This window comes from Callorhinus ursinus, unplaced genomic scaffold, assembly GCF_003265705.2.
Source record: "Callorhinus ursinus isolate GAN/ISIS: 27379988/994484 unplaced genomic scaffold, GSC_fseal_2.0 scaffold45, whole genome shotgun sequence".
NCBI lineage: Eukaryota > Metazoa > Chordata > Mammalia > Carnivora > Otariidae > Callorhinus > Callorhinus ursinus.
The window spans coordinates 4974913-4995103 of NW_027397107.1; the positions used below are offsets into that span (position 1 = coordinate 4974913).

A 20191-nucleotide genomic window follows, 5' to 3' on the forward strand; every position below is an offset into this window, starting at 1 on the left:
AACAGCCAGATGTGGACCCTCCATCTACATGAGGATGCCCCGCTACATTAATAATGCTCTTGGGGCGCCTGAGTGGCTCAGTCAGTGAAGCATCTCCCTTTGGCTCAGGTCATGATCCCAGGGGCCCGGGATCGAGCCCTGCATCGGGCTCCCTGCTCCGCGGGGAGCCTGCTTCTCCCTCTGCCTCTCCCCCTGCTTGTGTTCCCTCTCACTGTGTCTCTCTCTGTCAAATAAATAAATAAAATCTTAAAAAAAAATAACGCTCTTATGGACACTTTTTTTTCTCCAGGGGGGGAAAAATGTTTCCACATTTTAGATTATTTCCATAGGGTGTGAATATTTTTACAGCTCTGGTTACTTCCTGCCGAATAATTTTCAGAGCGAATTGTCCCAATTTACAATGCTATCAGTAATTAACGACTACCAGTTTTACCACACCCTTATCCTTGAGAAACAGTTTTACTAATAGACATGATTCTCAGTATTGTTTTAATTTGCATTTCTTTGATTGTTATTGAAGTTAAGCCTATTTTTCACATGTTAGCTTCTTTCTTTTATTTCTTCAGTTGTTTGTCATTTGTGTACTTAGGGCTTGGGATCAGGATCAAAAACTTGGGACTATCTGAGGGGTGCCTGGTTGGCTGGTTCAGTCAGGAGAGCATGAGAGTCTTGATCTTGGGGTTGTGGGTTTGAGCCCCATGTTGAGGGTAGGGTTTACTTAAAAAAAAAAAGACAAAAACTTGACTATCTGACATGGAGAAAGTCACTTACATTTTTCATGTTCCCTTCCCTTCCTCTCCCTACTATACTATTTTTTTGCACTTCGTAAGTTAACACATCTTCATCTTAGAAATATCAGAAACTAAAAAAGGAAACCAAAGCTGGTGGCATCACAATTCCAGATTTCAAGCTCTATTACAAAGCTATAATCATCAAGATAGTATGGTACTGGCACAAAAAACAGACACATGGATCAATGGAACAGACATAGATCAATGGAACAGAATAGAGAGCCCAGAAATGGACCCTCAACCCTATGGTCAACTCATCTTCGATAAAGCAGGAAAGAATGTCCAATGGAAAAAAGTCTCTTCAACAAATGGTGTTGGGAAAATTGGACAGCCACGTGCAGAAGAATGAAACTGAACCATTTTCTTACACCCTCCACAAAAATAGACTCAAAATGGATGAAAGACCTCAATGTGAGACAGAATCCATCAAAATCCTAGCGGAGCACGCAGGCAGGAGGAACCTCTTTGACCTTGACCTCAGTAACTTCTTCCTAGACACATCTCCAAAGACAAGGGAAAAAAGGCAAAAACGAACTATTGGGACCTCATCAAGATAAAAAACTTTTGCACAGCAAAGGAAACAGTAAACTAAACCAAAAGTCAACCAACAGAATGGGAGAAGATATTTGCAAATGTCTTATCAGATAAAGGGTTAGTATCCAAGATCTATAAAGAACGTATCCAACTCAACACCCCAAAAAACAAATAATCCAGTCAAGAAATGGGCAGAAGAGGGCGCCTGGGTGGCTCAGTCGTTAAGCGTCTGCCTTCGGCTCAGGTCATGATCCCAGGGTCCTGGGATCGAGTCCCACATCGGGCTCCCTGCTCAGCGGGAAGCCTGCTTCTCCCTCTCCCACTCCCCCTGCTTGTGTTCCTGCTCTCACTGTCTCTCTCTGTCGAATAAATAAATAAAATCTTTAAAAAAATAAAAAAATAAAAAAAAAGAAATGGGCAGAAAACATGAAGAGACATTTCTCCAAAGACATACAAATGCCAGCAGACACATGAAAAAATGCTCAACGTCACTTAGCATCAGGGAAATACAGATCAAAACCACAATGAGATACCTCACACCAGTCAGAATGGCTAAAATTAACAGTCAGGAAACAACAAATGTTGGCGAGGATGCGGAGAAAGGGGAACCCTCCTACACTGTTGGTGGGAATGCAAGCTGGTGCAGCCACTCTGGAAAACAGTCTGGAGGTTCCTCAAAAAGTTGAAAATAGAGCTACCCTATGACCCAGCAATTGCACTACTGGGTATTTACCCCAAAGATACAAATGTAGTGATCCAAAGGGGTACGTGCACCCCAATGTTTATAGCAGCAATGTCCACAATAGCCAAACTGTGGAAAGAGGCCAGATAGATGTCCATTGACAGATGAATGGATAAAGAAGAGGTGGTATATACAGACAATGGACTATTACTCAGCCATCAAAAAAAATGAAATCTTACCATTTCCAATGACATGGATGAAACTAGAGAGTATTATACTAAGTGAAATAAGTCAATCAGAGAAAGATAATTATCAGATGATTTCATTCATGTGGAATTTAAGAAACAAAACAGAGGATCATAGGGGAAGGGAGGGAAAAATAAAACAAGATGAAATCAGGGAGGGAGACAAACCATAAGAGACTCTTAACTCTAGGAAACAAACTGAGGGTTGCTGGAGGGGAGGGGGGTGGGAGGGATGGGGTAACTGGGCGATGGGCATTAAGGAGGGCCCGTGATGAAATGAGCACTGGGCATTGTAAGCAACTGATGAGTCACTGAACTCTTCCTCTGAAACAAATAATATACTATATGTTAATTAATTGAATTTAAATAAAAATTTTTTAAAAATCATAAAATACACTTAAGCAAACAAACAAAAAAGGGTAAAATCACCTGATATTCCACCTTCTAGAGATGACCACCATTTACTGTATATCCTTTTAAACTTTTCTCTAACAAAAATCGTCACAAATATATCACCTAATCTTTCTAAGCCTGTTTCCACATCGTAAGATAGTTCCACTTGTCTTTTCAAGTTGATGATTAAACAAGCTGGTGTATGTGAAAGTGATTTACAAAGTTCAGGATGTTATATAAATGGAAGTTGCTGCTATTATGACATCAAATACTCTTTTTTCTGCTAAGCAGAAGGACACTTCCTTCCCTAACACAGCCCACCCTCTCCAGCCCGGCATCGTCTCTCTAGAATAATTTCCTGCTGCAAGTCTTCCTACTGAACAAGTACCCACTCTGTTTTTCAAAAAATTCAGTATGTAAGATATAGAGAAGAAACAAAGATTAGTGCAAAGAACAACCTTATACCTACCACACAGCTGAAGAAATAAAATTTCAGGGGCGCCTGGCTGGCTCAGTCGGTGGAGCGTGTGACCTTTCATCCCGGGGTTGTGGGGTGTAGAGATTATAAACAAATAAACTCAAAAAAAAAGGCAGTAGAATGTTACCAATATACATAAAGTTTCCAGTGAATACTCTCTCAATTACCGTCCCTTCCCCAATCCATATTCTACTCTCCTGAATTTGACATTTCTCATTCTGTGATATTGTGATTTATAATAAGAAATAGATATTTAGGGGCACCTGGGTGACTCAGTTGGTTAAGTTTCTCTTGGCTTCGGTTCAGGTCACGATCTCAGGGTTGTGAGATGGAGCCCCACGACAGACTCCGTGCTCAGTAAGGAGGCTGCCGGAGATTCTCTCCCTCCGCCCCTCCGCACAGAGCTCCCCAACCCTTGGAATTTCCTAAGCGTAGAGAGTGACCAAGGTGTCTTTTCTTATGTTAATGAAGCGACTGTTGGAATGCAAGTCTGGCTGGCGGCTGGTTGCCAATGGAGCCAACCACCCAGTTTGGGAGAGTTGGAATTTTCAGTCCCACCCCCTGACCCCTGGGGAGGGAGGGTGCTGGATTTGAAGCAATCTTGAATGATCAGTGACTTAATCAGTCATGCCTGATGAGGGAGCCCAAGGCTAGCTGAAGACAAAGCATAAGCCGAAACCCTGCAACCTCCCCCCACCCCCTACTCCTGGGTGGGAACGTGTGTAACGTTCTCCCAGGAATCTCCCCACTGTCTTAATGTTAATACCTTGCTAGAGGGAAAAAACAACCTTCACTTGAGACAATGGCAAGACCTCTGGTATCTTGTAGGTAGGTCCTTTTTAGCATATGAAAGTTCTTTTTTTTTTTTTAAGATTTTATTTATTTATTTGACAGAGAGAGACACAGCCAGAGCAGGAACACAAGCAGGGGGGAGTGGGAGAGGGAGAAGCAGGCTTCCCACTGAGCAGGGAGCCCGACGCGGGGCCGGAACCCAGGACCCTGGGATCATGACCTGAGCGGAAAGCAGACACTTAACTGACTGAGACACCCAGGCGCCCCTAGAGATTTTTTAATATATATTTTTTATTAAGTAAACTTAATACCCAAAGTGGGACTCAAACTCACCGATCCCAAGATCAAGAGTCACATGCTCTCCCAACTGAGCCAGCCAGGCACCTCTCCATAGAGGTACTGATACAGATCCCTAAGCAATGTATAATATTGGTTTGCATTAACTTGTTTAAATTGTATATGAATCGGTATCTAAGTACATATTCTGTACCCCCCCCTCAATATCACGCTTATGAGATTCATCCATGTTAGCACATGTAGTTGTATTTCATTCATTTCCCTGCTTTCATATTCAGTACATAATCACACTGCGATTTATTTGTTTTCCTGATGATAGCCATTTAGGTCACTTCTGGGTTTTGCTGTCACAGAAAGTTTCATTTTTCTAATGCGCATTTTGGTATGTCTCCTTGTGTACATGTGTAGGAATTCCAGAGAAATACATATACACCTAGAAGTGGAATTCTGAGGTCCTAGGGTAAGTGCATCTTTAACTAAATATACTGTAGTCTCCAAAGTGGTTGTACTAACTTCCATTCTCACCAATAATGTATAAAAATTTCCTTCACTATTCTTCCTTGTCAACCCTTAGTTTTGTCAGACTTTAAAATGTTTCTAATCTAATGGATGTGAAATGATATTTCATTATGGGTTTTTTTTTTAAGATTTTATTTGTTTATTTATTTGACAGAGAGAGAGAGACACAGCGAAGAGAGGGAACACAAGCAGGGGGTGTGGGAGAGGGAGAAGCAGGCTTCCCGCCGAGCAGGGAGCCCGATGCGGGGCTCGATTCCAGGACCTTGGGATCATGACCTGAGCCGCAGGCAGACGCAGACGCTTAACGACTGAGCCACTCACGCGCCCCTCATTATGGTTTTAACATGCATTTCCCTGATTAGTAGGGAAGTTGAACACCCTTTACAAGTTTATTGGTTATCAGGGTGCTTGGCTGGCTCAGTCAGTAGAGCATGTGACTCTTCATCTTGGGGTTGAGTTCAAGCCCCACAGCTTACTTAAAAATTGAAAAGAAGGGGCGCCTGGGTGGCTCAGTCATTAAGGGTCTGCCTTCGGCTCAGGTCATGATCCCAGGGTCCTGGGATCTAGCCCCACATTGGGCTCCCTGCTCAGCGGGGAGTCTGCTTCTACCTCTCCCTCTGCAGCTCCCCCTGCTTGTGCTCTCTCTCTCTTTAAATAAATAAATAACATATTTTTAAAAAAACATAAAACAAGTTTATTGATTGTTCATGTTGCCACTTTAGTGAATTCTATGTTCATAAAGTACCCATTTTTTAAGGCCCCTTTCAAATACTCCTTTTCCATGAAATATTTCCAGATCTCCTCCATCAGGGAGACAGGATCTCCTCGGGATCTCTAGAACACTTTCTACTCTTGGGTTTCACTTACTTTTTATTTCATCTTGTGTACTTGTCTAAAGGGCAGAGACCATGTTTAACTCTATACTACCCTTGTTTGTACCTAGTGCAAAGTAAATATTTCATAAATTTTTGTTGACCCGAATCATACTCGTCCTCTGCTTGTAAAATCTTAAATAGTTTCCTATTGTCTACAGGAGAGAGTTGGATCTCCTTATTGTAGAACGGAAGACTCTTATGTGAGCTCTGGCTTCAACTCTCCATTCTGGTCTCTTCTGGTATGACCCACCCTGCCATTCACCCCAACTACAAGTCTTCATCCACAGTGAGGCCCCAGGCCACAGATGTCCAGCTTTCCTCCCTGAAGCCAGGATGGCATATCCATCCCACCTGTCTTGCCACCCATCAGATTCTCTAAAACACAATCTTGGTGGTTAAGCGTCTGCCTTCGGCTCAGGTCATGATCCCAGGGTCCTGGGATCGAGTCCCGCATCGGGCTCCCTGCTCGGCGGGGAGCCTGCCTCTCCCTCTGCCTCTCTCTCTCTCTCTGTCTCTCATGAATAAATAAATAAAACCTTAAAAAAAAATAAAACACAATCTCGGGAAGGCACCTGGTGGTTCAGTTGGTTAAGCATCTGCCTTCAGCTCAGATCATGATCCCAGGGTCCCGGGACTGAGTCCCGCATTGGGCTCCTTGCTCCGCGGGGAGTTTGCTTCTCCCTCTGCCCCTCTTCCCGCTTGTTCTCTCCATCTTTCTCTCTCTCTCAAACAAATAAATAAAATCTTTAAAAGTAAATAAAAAATAAACAAAACACAATCTGGGGATCCTGAAGCCAGAAGCTTGCTTTTACTCCTGAGCAGGGCTTTTGCTCTGAATCTATCATCTGTGGGCAGGGTACGTAACATTTCTTTCTCCAGGCAACTTGGAAACCCAAAGCACTTCTGGTCTTAGCCTTGTGGCTAGGCCCCAGCACAGCTTGTCCTAGCTCTACAGAGTCACAGGTGTGTCACAGACAGGATATATGAATACATGACCAACTCCACATTGTATCTCTCCACCTTATTCAATTTAATTCAGTAAACACTCATTACACACCTATTACATCCAGATCCAGCCCAAGGTGCTGTGGCTGCAGCTATAAACGGGACAATTCTCCCAAGAAGCACGTAGAAGAGCACATAGCTGACTCAGTCGATAGAGCATGCCACCCTTGATCTCAGGGTTGTGAGTTTGAGCCCCACATTGGGTGTGAAATTTACTTAAAATAAATACATAATTTAATAAATTAATTAATTAAAAATATTTTTAAAAATTAAAAAAAGAGAAGCACATAGAATAGTTGGGGGGGAAACAGACCTACAGACACAGAGTTTCAATACAAAAAAGAATACGAGATGGGCGCCTGGGTGGCTCGGTCCACTGGGCATCTGAGTCTTGACTTCAGCTCAGGTCTTGATCTAAGGCCCTGGGATCCAGCCCCACATCAGGCTCAGCGCTCAGTGGGGAGTCTACTTGAGGATTCTTTCTCCTTCCCCCTCTCTGTTCCTCCCCCTACTCATGCTCTCTCTCTCAAATAAATAAATCTTAAAAAAAATAAAAAGAATATGAGAACCAGAGAAGGGCTATCCTGAGCATCAGTTGGTATATAATGAGTAGATGAATATAAGGCACAATCTTGAAATTAAGCTTTGTTGAAGCTTCACAAGTGAATTCTGCTACATCAGATGCTTTGATAGATGAGTGTGGCCAGTGATTCCACTGAACTGAACAACATCATTGGTACTTATGGCTCAGAGAGCCCGGCTCTGTACCATGCAGGACAAGCTAGACCTTGGCCATTTTCTCACCAGACTGGATGGGGATCAGTTAACTAGGGTCTGAGGGAGGAACATGACTGGCATCTGTGCATGTGACTTTTTTTTCTGTGATAGTCTTTACATATGTTTGATGCCTCACAGTACTTTACGTTGCCCTATTCTAGCAATGTAAGTGGTGGTAGAAATGTTCCCAGTCGGCCTGGGATCTCATGAAAGGCCTAGAGAGATCTTCTCCATTCTATTTCTGGAGAGGCCCATAGCAGAGTGGCACTCCACCGAGGATTTGAGCATTCCGCCACCTGCATATGGTCTTCAAGGGAATGAGGAGTGATGAAGGGGGAGGTTATTTATGACCCCTTTCACCCAAAGTATCCACCTATTACCCAACCAACAACCCATGAGGAGGTCACACCCCCTGCAAGGATTGGGCATCTTTCTAAAGAGGTTCCACTTGGACTTCTTCAGGCATCTTGTGGTCTCTGCTTTTGGAGACGAGTGAGGGAGCTAGGGGGTAAGTGGGACACATACACATGCACACATACCCATACACAATCCGTTCTTACCATTCCCTGGCTTTGTTTACACTGTTTCCCCAACTTGTGCTTTCTCACACTTTCCACTGGTCATTCCTTGGAAGACTTGCTTAAATAACACCTCTTCTAGGAAACCTTCCACCATCTAGTAAAAACCAACTGTTCGTGGGGCGCCTGGCTGGCTAGGTCGGTAAAGCATGTGAGTTTTGATCTCGGGGACTTGAGTTCAAGCCCCATGTTGGATGTAGAGTTTACTTAAAAAAAAAAAAAAATCGGTGCCTAGGTGGCTCAGTTGGTTAAGCATCTTCCTTTGGCTCGGGTCATGGTCCCGGGGTCCTGGGATTGAGCCCCACATCGGGCTCCCTGCTCAGTGGGGAGCCTGCTTCTCCCTCTCCCACTCCCCCTGCTTGTGCTCTCTCTCTCTCAAAAATAAATAAATAAAAATTAAAAGAAAAATCAACTGTTCTCTGCTCAGTGCTCCTCAAACAATTTCTTGACGTCCAAAAGCTCCATGAGTACTTTATCATGTCAGTGTTCATGTTGTTCATTGGTGGATGGTGGATATGGCCTCACAAATCTTCCAAGTCAGTTCCCTGGGTAGCCGCTACCGCAGACAGGGGGTGGCATATCAACAGACAAGCGTTCACGCATGCGGGCTTTGGGTCAAGTGCAGTTTGAGTCCAGGGTATGTCACTAATTTCCTGTGTAATCTTTGGAAAATTAGTTAACCTTTCTGAGTCTGTTTCCTTATCCTTAAACTGGGAGAATTATAGTAGTTCCTGCCTCACAGGCCTGTTATGACAGTCAAATAAGATGACTCATATCAAGCATTTAGAACCAGACCTGGTAGGCACTCATTACAAGCTAGCTGTTGTAACTAGTAACCCACTGTCATCCTGTAGATGTTTAAAAGACATGCCATGAGAGAGCCCTGCCGGTGCAGGCTTGTCCCAGGATCCAGGCCTGTGAAGGAGGTGGTTCCTTGCTTCAGCTACCTCTTTTCTCCACACTTTGATCTGGCTGCCTTCTGAGCTCATGGTTCCTCACTATGTGTCTTGATGGGTCCTTACATTTGTCCTTTCTCTTTAGCTTCGAGACTGCAGTAGTGCCTTGCGGCTTATTCTAACCCCAGCCCAGAAACCAATGCCCCAACTCCATTCTGGGCTGACTTCCTGGCTTCTTCCCACAGCTTCCGGGTCTCTGGTGTCAGTCGTCCCTAGGCCAGGACACAGATGTTCATAAATGTTTCTTGAAGGGTTTCCAGAGGGAATTTAGGCACGTGCAAAAAGTGAATAACAATGCCTCACTGACACACAGTCTATAAACTGGGAGGTGGTAGTGAATAGCAATTGGCCAGAGATTTTAGAAGACCTAGCTCGGTTCCTAACTCTAAATCCTTTTTTTTTTTTTTTTTTTAGATTTTTATTTATTTATTTGACAGAGAGAGACACAGCGAGAGAGAGAACAGAAGCAGGGGGAGGGGGAGAGGGAGAAGCAGGCTTCCGGCCAAGCAGGGAGCCTGATGTGGGGCTCGATCCCAGGACCCTGGGATCATGACCTGAGCCGAAGGCAGATGCTTAACGACTGAGCCACCCAGGCACCCCTCTAACTCTGAATCTTATCACCTTGAGCAAAATACCTAACCTATGTGTACCTGTTTCCTCATTTATAATATGAGGATAATTATATCTGTCTCATAGAATTATTGTGAAGATTGCATAAGACAATATATATAAAACACCTAGCACATTCTAGAACATAGTAAGTAGTTGGTAAATGGCTGCAATTATAAACAGGTAGTTAAAACATTTTGCTCCTTTCTGAAAAACTGTGAGGTTGAAGAAGTGTCTAAAGTCAGACCGCTCTCTTCGAGGAGTTAATGATCTGTTTGGGAAGATGGGTAAGTAAATAATTATAATTCAATGAGCTCTGTGCTATGATAGACTTATATAAGGTTATAGACTTCCTGGAATCAAAGACAACTTTTTTTTTAAAAAAATTTTATTTATTTATTTGAGAGAGAGAGGGAGCAAGAGAGAGAGCACAAGCGGGGGGTGGGGCTGAGGTGAGGGGCAAAGGGAGAAGCAGAATCCCCACTGAGTAGGGAGCCCAATGTGGGACTCAATCCCAGGACCCTGGGATCATGACGGGAGCTGAAAGCAGACACTTAACCAACTGAGCCACCCAGGAGCCCCTCAAAGACAACTTTGATTGTGGGTTGCATCATCAAGTTCCAACAGCCTTTTGGGACATTAAGAATATCCTAGGGGCACCTACTGGCTCAGTGGGTGGACCACGCAACTCTTGATCTTGGGATCATGAGTTTGAGCCCCAGATTGGGGGTAGAGTTTACTTAATAGTAATAAAAAAAAGACTATCCTATCAAATGTATATGTTCTAAAGATTTCATTTATTTATTTATTTATTTAGAGGACAAGTGGGAAGAGGGGCAGAGGGAAGTGGAGAGAATCCCAAGCAGACCCCCCTGAGTGGGGGAGCCCAACATGGGGCTCAGTCCCACGACCCTGAGATCATGGTCTGAGCCAAAATCAAGAGTCAGCCACTCAACTCACTGAACCACCCAGGTGCCCCTCAAATGTATACGTTTTTAAAAAACTTGATCTACAATAGCATATATTTATCACTGGACTTACTAGCGTGAAGAGTCTAACTTTTTTGGATCCACTTAACTATTCCTAAAGAGTGAATCTGTCAGGGGCACCTGGGTGGCTCAGTCATTAAGCGTCAGCCTTCAGCTCAGGTCATGCGAGCCCCGCATCGGGCTCCCTGCTTATCGGGAAGCCTGCCTCTCCCTCTCCCTCTGCCACTCCCCCTGCTTGTGTTCCCTCTCTCTCTGTCTCTCTCTGTCAAATAAATAAATAAAATATCAAAAAAAAAAAAAAGAGTGCATCTGTCATCCATTCTAGCCCTGAAAGTTCTTTGACCTTTCCTGAGAAATTAGTTAAGATTACACATTTGCAAGAAATGACTGTCATGTTACTTTTCCACCTACTTCTCTATCTGGTAGCTATTTTTTTTTTTAAATACTGATTGTAAGACCTATCATGATTTCAGAAGTATTAAAATGTGAAAAACTTGGGACTTATTTTTGAAGACACGGTTTCTAAAGTGCTACTGAAAAATGAATGAGGAAGTGATTAATTTTGCCTGGGGGAGGAGTGACATTTGAGTTGGGTCTGGGAAGTTAAATAGTAGTTTCCCAGGCAGATAAGGGGATTAAAGGTATTCCAGGCCAAGAGAAACTTCTACCATGGTGCTTATCTGAAGCTATACTGTTAATATTACTCCACTACCATGAGTCTATACATTCCTTGAGGTCATGAAGCAATTCCCTCTGCCAAAGTGACCATTTGGCTTATTATTTTGTAATTTAATTTTAATTAATTTATTTCATAGTTACTAACTTGATTCATATTTATACTTACTGATGAAAGAGTATTTTGAGTACCTCATTATAGAAAACTTGGTAAATACAAAAAAGCAAATAAACAAATTGCACACAAATCCATTGGAATTCCACCACCTGGAGAAACCATTGTTAATATATTGATGTATATACTTCAGGTCTTACTATTTCTATATTTTTTAAAAAAATATTTTTTTTATTTATTTGACAGAGAGAGACAGCGAGAGAGGGAACGCAAGCAGTAGGCAGAGGGAGAGGGAGAAGCAGGCTTCCCGCCGAGCAGGGAGCCCGATGCAGGGCTTGATCCCAGGACCCTGGGATCATGACCTGAGCGGAAGGCAGACGTTTAATGGCTGAGCCACCCAGGTGCCCCTATTTCTATACTTTTAAACCAAAATTGTATCATAATATATTTATCAGTTCATAATTTGCTATTTTCACTTAACCATCGTATTAGAAATATGGATCATCATTTGCATACCCAGCGTCCCATTGAAGGAAATATTGCCTAGCTCATAATTTTCTATCCTTAATTGGCTCTATCTCCTGACCACAGCTAATTGAACTAAAGGATTGGCATCCGATTGAAGGGCAGCCCACCTGTGGGCGATCAGAGATATACCCATGAGGTGAAAAGATGAGCTGGTCCAAGCCTTCTCCTAGGTTATAGAACTGGGCAACTGAGACTATCCTCACAGGAGCTGATGGTGTAAGGATGCTGTGACCTTGAATTAAGGCCCTGGCAAGCCAAATAAATAGAAGTCAGAGTTGTGAAGGAGCAGAAAAAACTAGAACGGAGGAAGCTGGTGGTCAAAAAGAGGAGGGTAAGATGGGGTGCCTGGGTGGCTCAGTAGGTTAAACGTCTGTCTTCTGCTCGGGTCATGATCTCAGGGTCCTGGGATCGAGCCCCGCATTGGGCTCTCTGCTCAGTGGGGAGACTGCTTCTCCCTCTCCCTCTGCCTGCTGCTCTGCCTACTTGTGTTCTCTCTCTCACAAATAAATAAATAAAATCTTTAGGGGCGCCTGGGTGGCTCAGTCATTAAGCATTAAGCGTCTGCCTTTGGCTTAGGTCATGATCCCAGGGTCCTGGGATTGAGCCCCGCATCCGCATCGGGCTTCCTGCTCAGCGGGAAGCCTGCTTCTCTCTCTCCCACTACCCCTCTCTCGCTGTGTCTCTGTCAAACAAACAAATAAAATCTTAAAAAAAAAGATTTTAAAAAATAATAAATAAATAAAATCTTAAAAAAAAAGGAATTGGGTAAGAGCAGACCTGCAGAGAAGCAGAGATGCTTTCAACCTTCCATTAGTCCTGTTTTTCTTTTTTTAAAAAAATATTTAGTATTTATTTGAGAGGGAGGGAGAAAGAGAGAGAAAGGGAGAGAGAGTGAGCTGGGGGAGCGGGAGAAGGAGAGGGAGACAGGATCCTCAGGCAGACTCCTTACTGAGGGTGGAGCCTGACATGGGCTCCATCTCAGGACCCTGAGATCATGACCTGAGCTGAGACCAAGAGTCCGTCACTTAACCGACTGAGCCACCCAGGCTCCCCTAGTCCTGTTTTTCTTGCCCCAGTTCCAGTCCATATATATCTTTATTTTAAATGCCTCTCTTCTACTCTTTTTTTCTCTAGAGGTAAAACAAGTGGGTCTCTATCCCTTGTAGCCAGTCAAGCCTGACCAGAACCACAAATCATCATGGTTATGGCTGTATAGAATTTTATTGTGTGGAAGTGCCCTTGCTGATTTAAAAGCCTAGCGATGGGCGTTTAGGACATTTCCAATAAGCATATTTATTGCTAATTTTTGCACATTAAAAATAATTTCATTATGGGGCACGTGGCTGGCTCAGTCCGGTAAGCTTCTGCCTTTGGCTCAGGTCCTGATCCAGTGCCATATCAGGCTTCTTGCTCAGCGGGGAGTCTGCTTCTCCCTCTCCCTCTGCTGTTCCCCCTGCCAGTGGTCTCTCTCCTTCTCGTGCTCACTTTCCCTTTCTCAAATAAATAAATACAATCTTTAAAAAAAATTCCATTATGATACATTCCAAGAGAGGATTCCTTGGTTGAAGGACAGCTGCATAATGCCAAATTGGACTTCAGCAAGATTGTATCAATTTAGCCCAACCAGCTGCACAGGAGAGTGGTTGCTTTTTCGTCCCCTTGCCAACAGTATCAATTAAAACAAACAAAACAGGGTGCCTGGGTGGCTCAGTTGGTTAAGCGACTGCCTTCAGCTCAGGTCATGATCCTGGAGTCCCGGGATCGAGTCCCTCAGCAGGGAGTCTGCTTCTCCCTCTGACCCTCTTCCCTCTCGTTCTCTCTCTCTCAAATAAATAAATAAAATCTTTAAAACAAACACACAAACAAAACATTGCTACCCTCATAGGTGAGAAGTACTAAGGGGCCAGTTTTGATCTTAATATGCATTTCCCTGAATCTTGTGTTTATTGACCAGGCACGTGGGCTTTGTCATTAGACCTAGGGTTTGAGTTTCAGCTCTGCCTCTTGCTATGTGGCTTTAGTTGAATTACTAGATCTCCATTTCTCATCTGTAAATTGGAAATAATGATAGTTCTTTTCTTTTTTGTAGGTGGGGCAGGAGCAGAGGGAGAGGGAGACTCTTGAGCAGGCTCCATGCCCTGTGCAGAGCCCAAGGCTAGGTTCGATCTTACCCTGAGACCTGAACTGAAATCAAGAGCCAGACGCTAAGCTGACTGAGCCACCCAGGAGCCCCAACTCTTTTTTTTTGTTTTTAAAGATTTTATTTATTTATTTGAGAGAGAGAGAGAGAGAGAGAGAGCATGAGAGGGGGTTGGGTCAGAGGGAGAAGCAGACTCCCTGCTGAGCAGGGAGCCCGATGTGGGACTCGATCCCGAGACTCCAGGATCATGACCTGAGCCGAAGGCAGTCGCTTAACCAACTGAGCCACCCAGGCGCCCCTTGAATAGAAAATCTAATAAATTAAGTTTAGAGACATAATTTTAAATATTTGGGGATGTTGAATTAACTAAGTTTGTGAATGGGACCAAAAATTATTAAAAGTTTCTGAAAAGTGATTGGTAAAATATGCCAGGCATAAAATAATAAAATTTCTGAGCTGAACTTGACAGTTTAAGAACTTTTGAAATTGTAATAAATTAAATCTTTGCCTGTTTTATTTATTTATTTTTTGAGAGAGAGAGAGAGAGAGAGAGTGAGAGAGAGAGAGAGAGTGCGCGCGCGCGCGCGCGCGCGCGCGCGCGCACACCCGGGGGGGGGGGGGGGGGGGGGGGGGGGAGAGGAAGAGAGAGAATCCCAAGCAGGCTCCACACCCAGTGTGGGGTGGGGTGGGGGATGGGGGGGCTGGATCTGACGACCCTAAGATCATAACCTAAGCCAAAATCAAGAGTCAGAGCTTAACCCACTGAATCATCCCTAACGCCCCAAACCTTTGCCTGTTTTTTAATGAAAAGTGTTTTGTTCTAGGGTTTCAAGATTCTCACGATATTTTGAAGAAAGACCTAATAGATTGCAAATGGCTAGAGCAAAAAGTTTCCAGTCAGGGGGTGCCTAGCAGGCTCAGTCTGTAGAGCATATGATTCTTGATCTCAGGGTCATAAATTCAAACCCCAGGTTGGGGGCAGAGCCTACTTAAAAAAAAAAAAAAAAGCCTGGAGTCAGGTTGTGAAGGGGCTTATTTGACATGCTAAGGAATTTGGACCATATTCTGAAGGGAATAATAGGGAAACAATGTAAAAAGGAGCACCTCAAGGGGCATTTGCACTTTAGGAAGCACGTGCTGGTGACAGTGAGGAGCTGGCTGGCAGAAGAGAGCAATAGAGATGGTGACAGTCTAAGCAGTATAATGACAGAGGGGATAGAGACAAAAGCAAGGTCCTTTAGTATACCAACTGCATGTAGGGCGTGAGGCAGGGAGCCTGGGGTGTCCTGAAGGCCAATGAGCACTTCTATTAACAGAGAATATAGCAGGAAAAGTCAGTGTTCAACACCTTATATTTGAAGTGTCTGCAGGATTTACAAGTGAAAATGTCCATTACACAGCTGAAAAAACTGAGGCAAGTCTTCTAGAGTCTGGTCTGGAGATGTACATTCACAGCTAGCTCTTCGGCCAGTATAAGGTTGAGTGGGAATAAAAATACCGAGAAGGAGTGGGCAAAGGAAAAAACGGAACAGGTTAAGGACAGAATTCCGTTGAATACCAGTATTTTAAGTGCAGGCCACAAGCCATAAGGAGAAGGGGCATCCCTAAAAAGGGCTACGAATCCCCTAAAAAAAGAAGAACTTGCAAAGAACAGAGGCAGGGAAACCAAGGGAAGGAAGCTTGGACAGTTCTCCTGCTTTAGCGACCACTTCTCTAATAGGAGGGCGGGGCGGCTGAGCAGTTGGAATCTGGCGCCTGCGGGCGAATCTGGGAGGGGACGAGGCCGGACTGCCAAACCCCGCAACCCTTGTGGCAGTCTGGGTCCTCCTTGTGTCCCACAAGAAGAGTTTGGGCCACTGCAAAGGACGCCTTCCTCGAACCCTTTGGTGCAAAGGAGTTTAGTTCAGTAGGCAGGAGAAAAGAGGGGGCCGTGCTTTTAATTTCAAGCCTTTTTAAAACTTTTATTATTATTATTAAGGTTTTATTTATTTGACACAGAGAGACACAGCGAGAGAGGGAACACAAGCAGGGGGAGCTGGAGAGGGAGCGGCAGGCTCCCCGCAGAGCAGGGAGCCCGATGCGGGGCTCGATTCCCAGGACCCTGGGATCATGACCTGAGCCCAAGGCAGACGCTTAAGGACTGAGCCACCCAGGCGCCCCTATTTTTATTATTTTTAAAAAACTTATTTATTTGACAGAGAGAGAGAGCACAAGGAGGGGAAGCTGCAGAGAGAGGGAGAAGCAGGTTCCCCACTGAGCGGCTCCAGCCCAGGACCCGAGCTAAAGGCAGACGCTTCACCGACTGAGCCCCTCAGGTGCCTCTTTTTCAAACTTTTATGTGCATTTATTTAATGCTGAATTTAATCCCGGCCCATAAACTTTTGTTTCTTCTGGAATGCCTCTTTCTTCGTGCAACCTCTTCTCTGGTTTAGGAACACTCCGCTTTTTTTCAGTAAGGCGGCCTTTTCTGTCCCTGACGCGCCCATGGGGCGGTGGCCCGCAGGGCGGAGCTCCAGGGCGGGGACGACTTTCCCTGTGGCGCAGAGAGGACCGGGAGCTCCAGGGACGGGCGGACTCCGCCTCCTTCCTTCCACCTCCTGAGGGCGTTACTGCGCGGGGCGGGCCCCGCCTCCTCTACGCCCGCTCCCGACGGCGCGGCAGGGCGGGGCCCGCGGGGCGGGGCCGCGGGGTGGGGCCGGCGGCGCGGGGCGGGGCCTCAGGGAGCGGGGCAGCCCGCGCACTCTGCAGGAGCTGCAGCTGCCGCCGGCCGCGCCTTCAAGGTCTCACCGCTTCCTCAGCAGAGACCCGGGCTCGGCCGCCATGTCCGCCGCGGACGAGGTTGACGGACTGGGCGTGGCCCGGCCGCACTATGGCTGTGAGTGCGGGGGCTCTGCGGCACTGGGGCTTCGGGGCCGGGCTCGCTGCCTCCGGGGAGCCGGTTTCCCGGGGGCTCGGGCCGGCGGCGGGAGGGTGCGGCAGGGCGGCTGCGGGCCGCGCGGACCCGGAAGAGCCGGCCGGGCCGGGCGGCGGGAGGGAGGGGTGGCGGGCGGCGAGGCGCCCAGCCCGGTCTCCGAGGCGGTGGCGAGGACGCAGGCGGCCTCCTTGCCTGGGCCGGGGCGCCACGACCCGAGGGCCCCACCCAGCGCCTCCCGCCTCCTGGAGCCGCCGAGATTCCGGGGGGGGGGGGACGGCTTCGTGTGAGGTGGCAGGAGGCCGGGGCAGGGCGTGTCCCGGAGACCCGGGCTCCGCTCGCGCTCCTCGGGGGAGGCGCTGCCCGGACTGCCCCCTGCGAGCTGGACCCGGGGTGCGGACCTCCCCGGCCCCCGGCCAGCGGAGAGGGGCGGCCCCGGGCGGGCCACTTCACCTTTCTCGGGCTTAGTTCCCTCGTCAGAATTTCAAAGATTAAAACAAGAAAAAAAAAAAAAAAGGCAGCCCTATGACTTCCTCATTTTTCTGAATCTCATTTTCTGTGGCTGTCCATGGGACGTCATTGACCTGTAGGTGCGAGAGATACCACTGGCCGAAGGAGAGTCCTTTGGAATCCTGAGATTTCGTTTTTAGTTTATATTCTGGGCATAATGGCCCTTTTTTAGGGTAATTTCACTCAACAGTTATGTCTGCGGTACTGTGTCGCTTTGTGAAATTAAAGATGAGTAAGACCAGGCCCTGCCTTCCAAGAACGTTTAAATCAGAGAGGGGCAGGTGTACACCCTCCTGATAGTAAGGTGTAATAAAGATAAAAGGTGCTGAACCAGCCAGGCAAAAGCAGTAGGGTGGGTGCGGAGGAGGGGCTTGGGGGGGGCAGTGGGAACACAGGTAACCACATTTCAACAGCCTTGAAGGATGTAAAGCTCGACAGGGCAGGGTGGGGTCAGAGAGGAAACTTGAGGAAAGAGCATGAATTAAGGTCTTGAAGGGTGGAAGGGCACAGTGGTGGGAGGAGGAGGGGCAGGGAGAGGGAGAAGAGTTTCCAAAAGTAGTTGGGGCCAAACTGGGAAAGGCCTTGAGTGCCATCCCAAGAAATTTGGAGTTTATGCCATACCCTGGCTGCCCATGAAGGAGGCAGATTGAGACGGACTGCCTGGGTTTGAATCCGGATCCAAGCGCTTATTAGCGGTGGAGCTAAGATCACCCAGTCTGTTCACTCATCTGTAAAACGGGAGTGATAATCACAGGATTGTTGTGGGCTTCAGTGAGAGGATGCATGTAAAATGCTTAGCACAATTACTGCCACTTAGTTCTCAGTGACTGCTGGCTTGGGTTATTAATAAAAAAGGGAAAACAACATGATCAGCTCTGTATTTAGAGTCTGGCGGATAGAACAAATTTGGGCCAAAATCTCAACTCAGTATTTTTCAAGTTACAATACAATTTATTGTTTATATTGTAAATAATGTTTATATTCTCGTACTTTTAAAAGGGGTAAGATGAATGTAGTTGAAACCCCATAGTTCCTGTTTTAGGAGAGTCATTGTAGTACATCTTGCTGTCCACAGGTTACCCTGCCTCTCTAGGTGACTAACAGGAATTTGATGCTGTGGCATTCTTTTGTCACTCAGAAAGGTTACAGATTCTTGTGTTTACATTCTTTCTTTCATGTTCTAGCTGTCCTGGATAATGAGAGACTCACTGCAGAGGAGATGGATGAGCGGAGACGTCAGAATGTGGCTTATGAGTACCTTTGTCATTTGGAAGAAGCAAAGAGGTAAAGATTGGCCGGCTGGAGAGAAGGGAGCTGTTATGGTGTGAACACAGATAAAGATCTCTATGAATGTGTTGTAGCTGTCGAGGTAGGAGGTGGTAGTTTGAAGGAATAAGTATAAGTAGAGTATTTACTCATGGGAGCAAGTAGCCTTGATGGCAGTTTATTGTGAAACTCTCTGATGGGCACTTACGTATTCTGAAAAATTTCCAGATTTGTGTTGTTTAGTTTTGCCCTTGTGACGCATGTTTTGGGCACTACCAGCTGTAGGAGAGAAATAGCAGTTTTGTTTTGCAAACTTTTTTTTTTTGCATAGGCTCCACTCCCAACATGGGGCTCAAACTCAGGACCCTGAGATCAAAAGTCACATGCTTTATGACTGAACCAGCCAGGTGCCCCAGAAATAGCATGTTTGACGTTCTTGGCCTTAATGTTTCACTGGTTCTAAACTGGTTTTGATTTATGTATGAATTGGATTCATTTTCTGCTTGGTAGTGCCCTGGGAATAGGCCCATCCATTTGGCAATGTTCAAAGTTTACCAAAGTCAGCATCCTCTGCATTCTTCGTGAAGTGAACGTATAAGGGCAGTTTTCCTTTTTTCAGATGCTCCAAGACCTTGTGGTCTTAATGAGTGTCAATTTGCTATCAGGCGTTCATTTCTTTTGTTTTGTTGCTTGTGTTCCTTTGCAAGGCCCCCGGGCAGGTAGATGTAATTACAGATCATTGTTTCCTATATGTGAGCTTTGGTGGAAAAGGCCAGCAGCACCGGATAATGAAAGGTATTTGTGGGGCGCCCGGGTGGCTCAGTCGTTAAGCGTCTGCCTTCGGCTCAGGTCATGGTCCCAGAGTCCTGGGATTGAGCGCCGTATCTGGCTCCCTGCTCCGCGGGGAGGCCTGCTTCTCCCTCTCCCTCTCCCCCTGCTTGTGTTCCCTCTCTCGCTGTGTCTCTCTCTGTCAAATAAATAAATAAAATCTTTAAAAAAAAAAAGTATTTGTGATCAAAGTCTAATGACAATCAAGGGTGTTTCAAATGGTGCCAAAAAAACAAGAGTATTTTTGTTTGGTTTGGTTAATTCTGAAAATCTTAAAACACGATAGGAAAGTCCAGAGAACAGTACAACAAACATCCTGTATTCCTGAAGTTACAAGTGTTAGCCTTTTTCCTTTTCCTCTCAAAAGACAAAGTTGGAGTCCCTTTTGTGCCCCTCCCTGGTCCCATTTTCCTTTTTCTGTCCCTGGTGTTACCTCTAACGTGCTTTAGAAAGTTTTTTTTTTTTTTTTAAGATTTTATTTATTTATTTGACAGAGCTAGAGAGCACAAGTATAGGGGAAGCAGCAGAGGGAGAGGGAAAGCAGGCTCCCCGCTGAGCAGGGAGCCCGATGCCGGACTCCATCCCAGGACCCTGGGATCATGACCTGAGCCGAAGGCAGACGCTTAAGGACTGAGCCACCCAGCGCCCCTAACATGCTTTAGGTGTTTTGAATCCAGGCTTCTTTTTTGAGCTTTAAA

The 20191-nt window shown here is 45.8% G+C and overlaps 1 protein-coding gene across 1 annotated transcript in view; it reads left to right on the forward strand.

Annotated features, from left to right (window-relative positions):
* Positions 1–16694: 16694 nt before the first annotated feature.
* IQGAP1 (IQ motif containing GTPase activating protein 1) overlaps positions 16695–20191 on the forward strand; it is a 104646-nt gene continuing 101149 nt past the window's right edge. The window contains exons 1-2 of the mRNA XM_025893120.2: positions 16695–16853; positions 18584–18683. Coding sequence (XP_025748905.1) covers positions 16799–16853; positions 18584–18683 — 155 coding nt within the window. The 5' untranslated portion in view covers positions 16695–16798. The remainder of the gene's footprint in view (positions 16854–18583; positions 18684–20191) is intronic.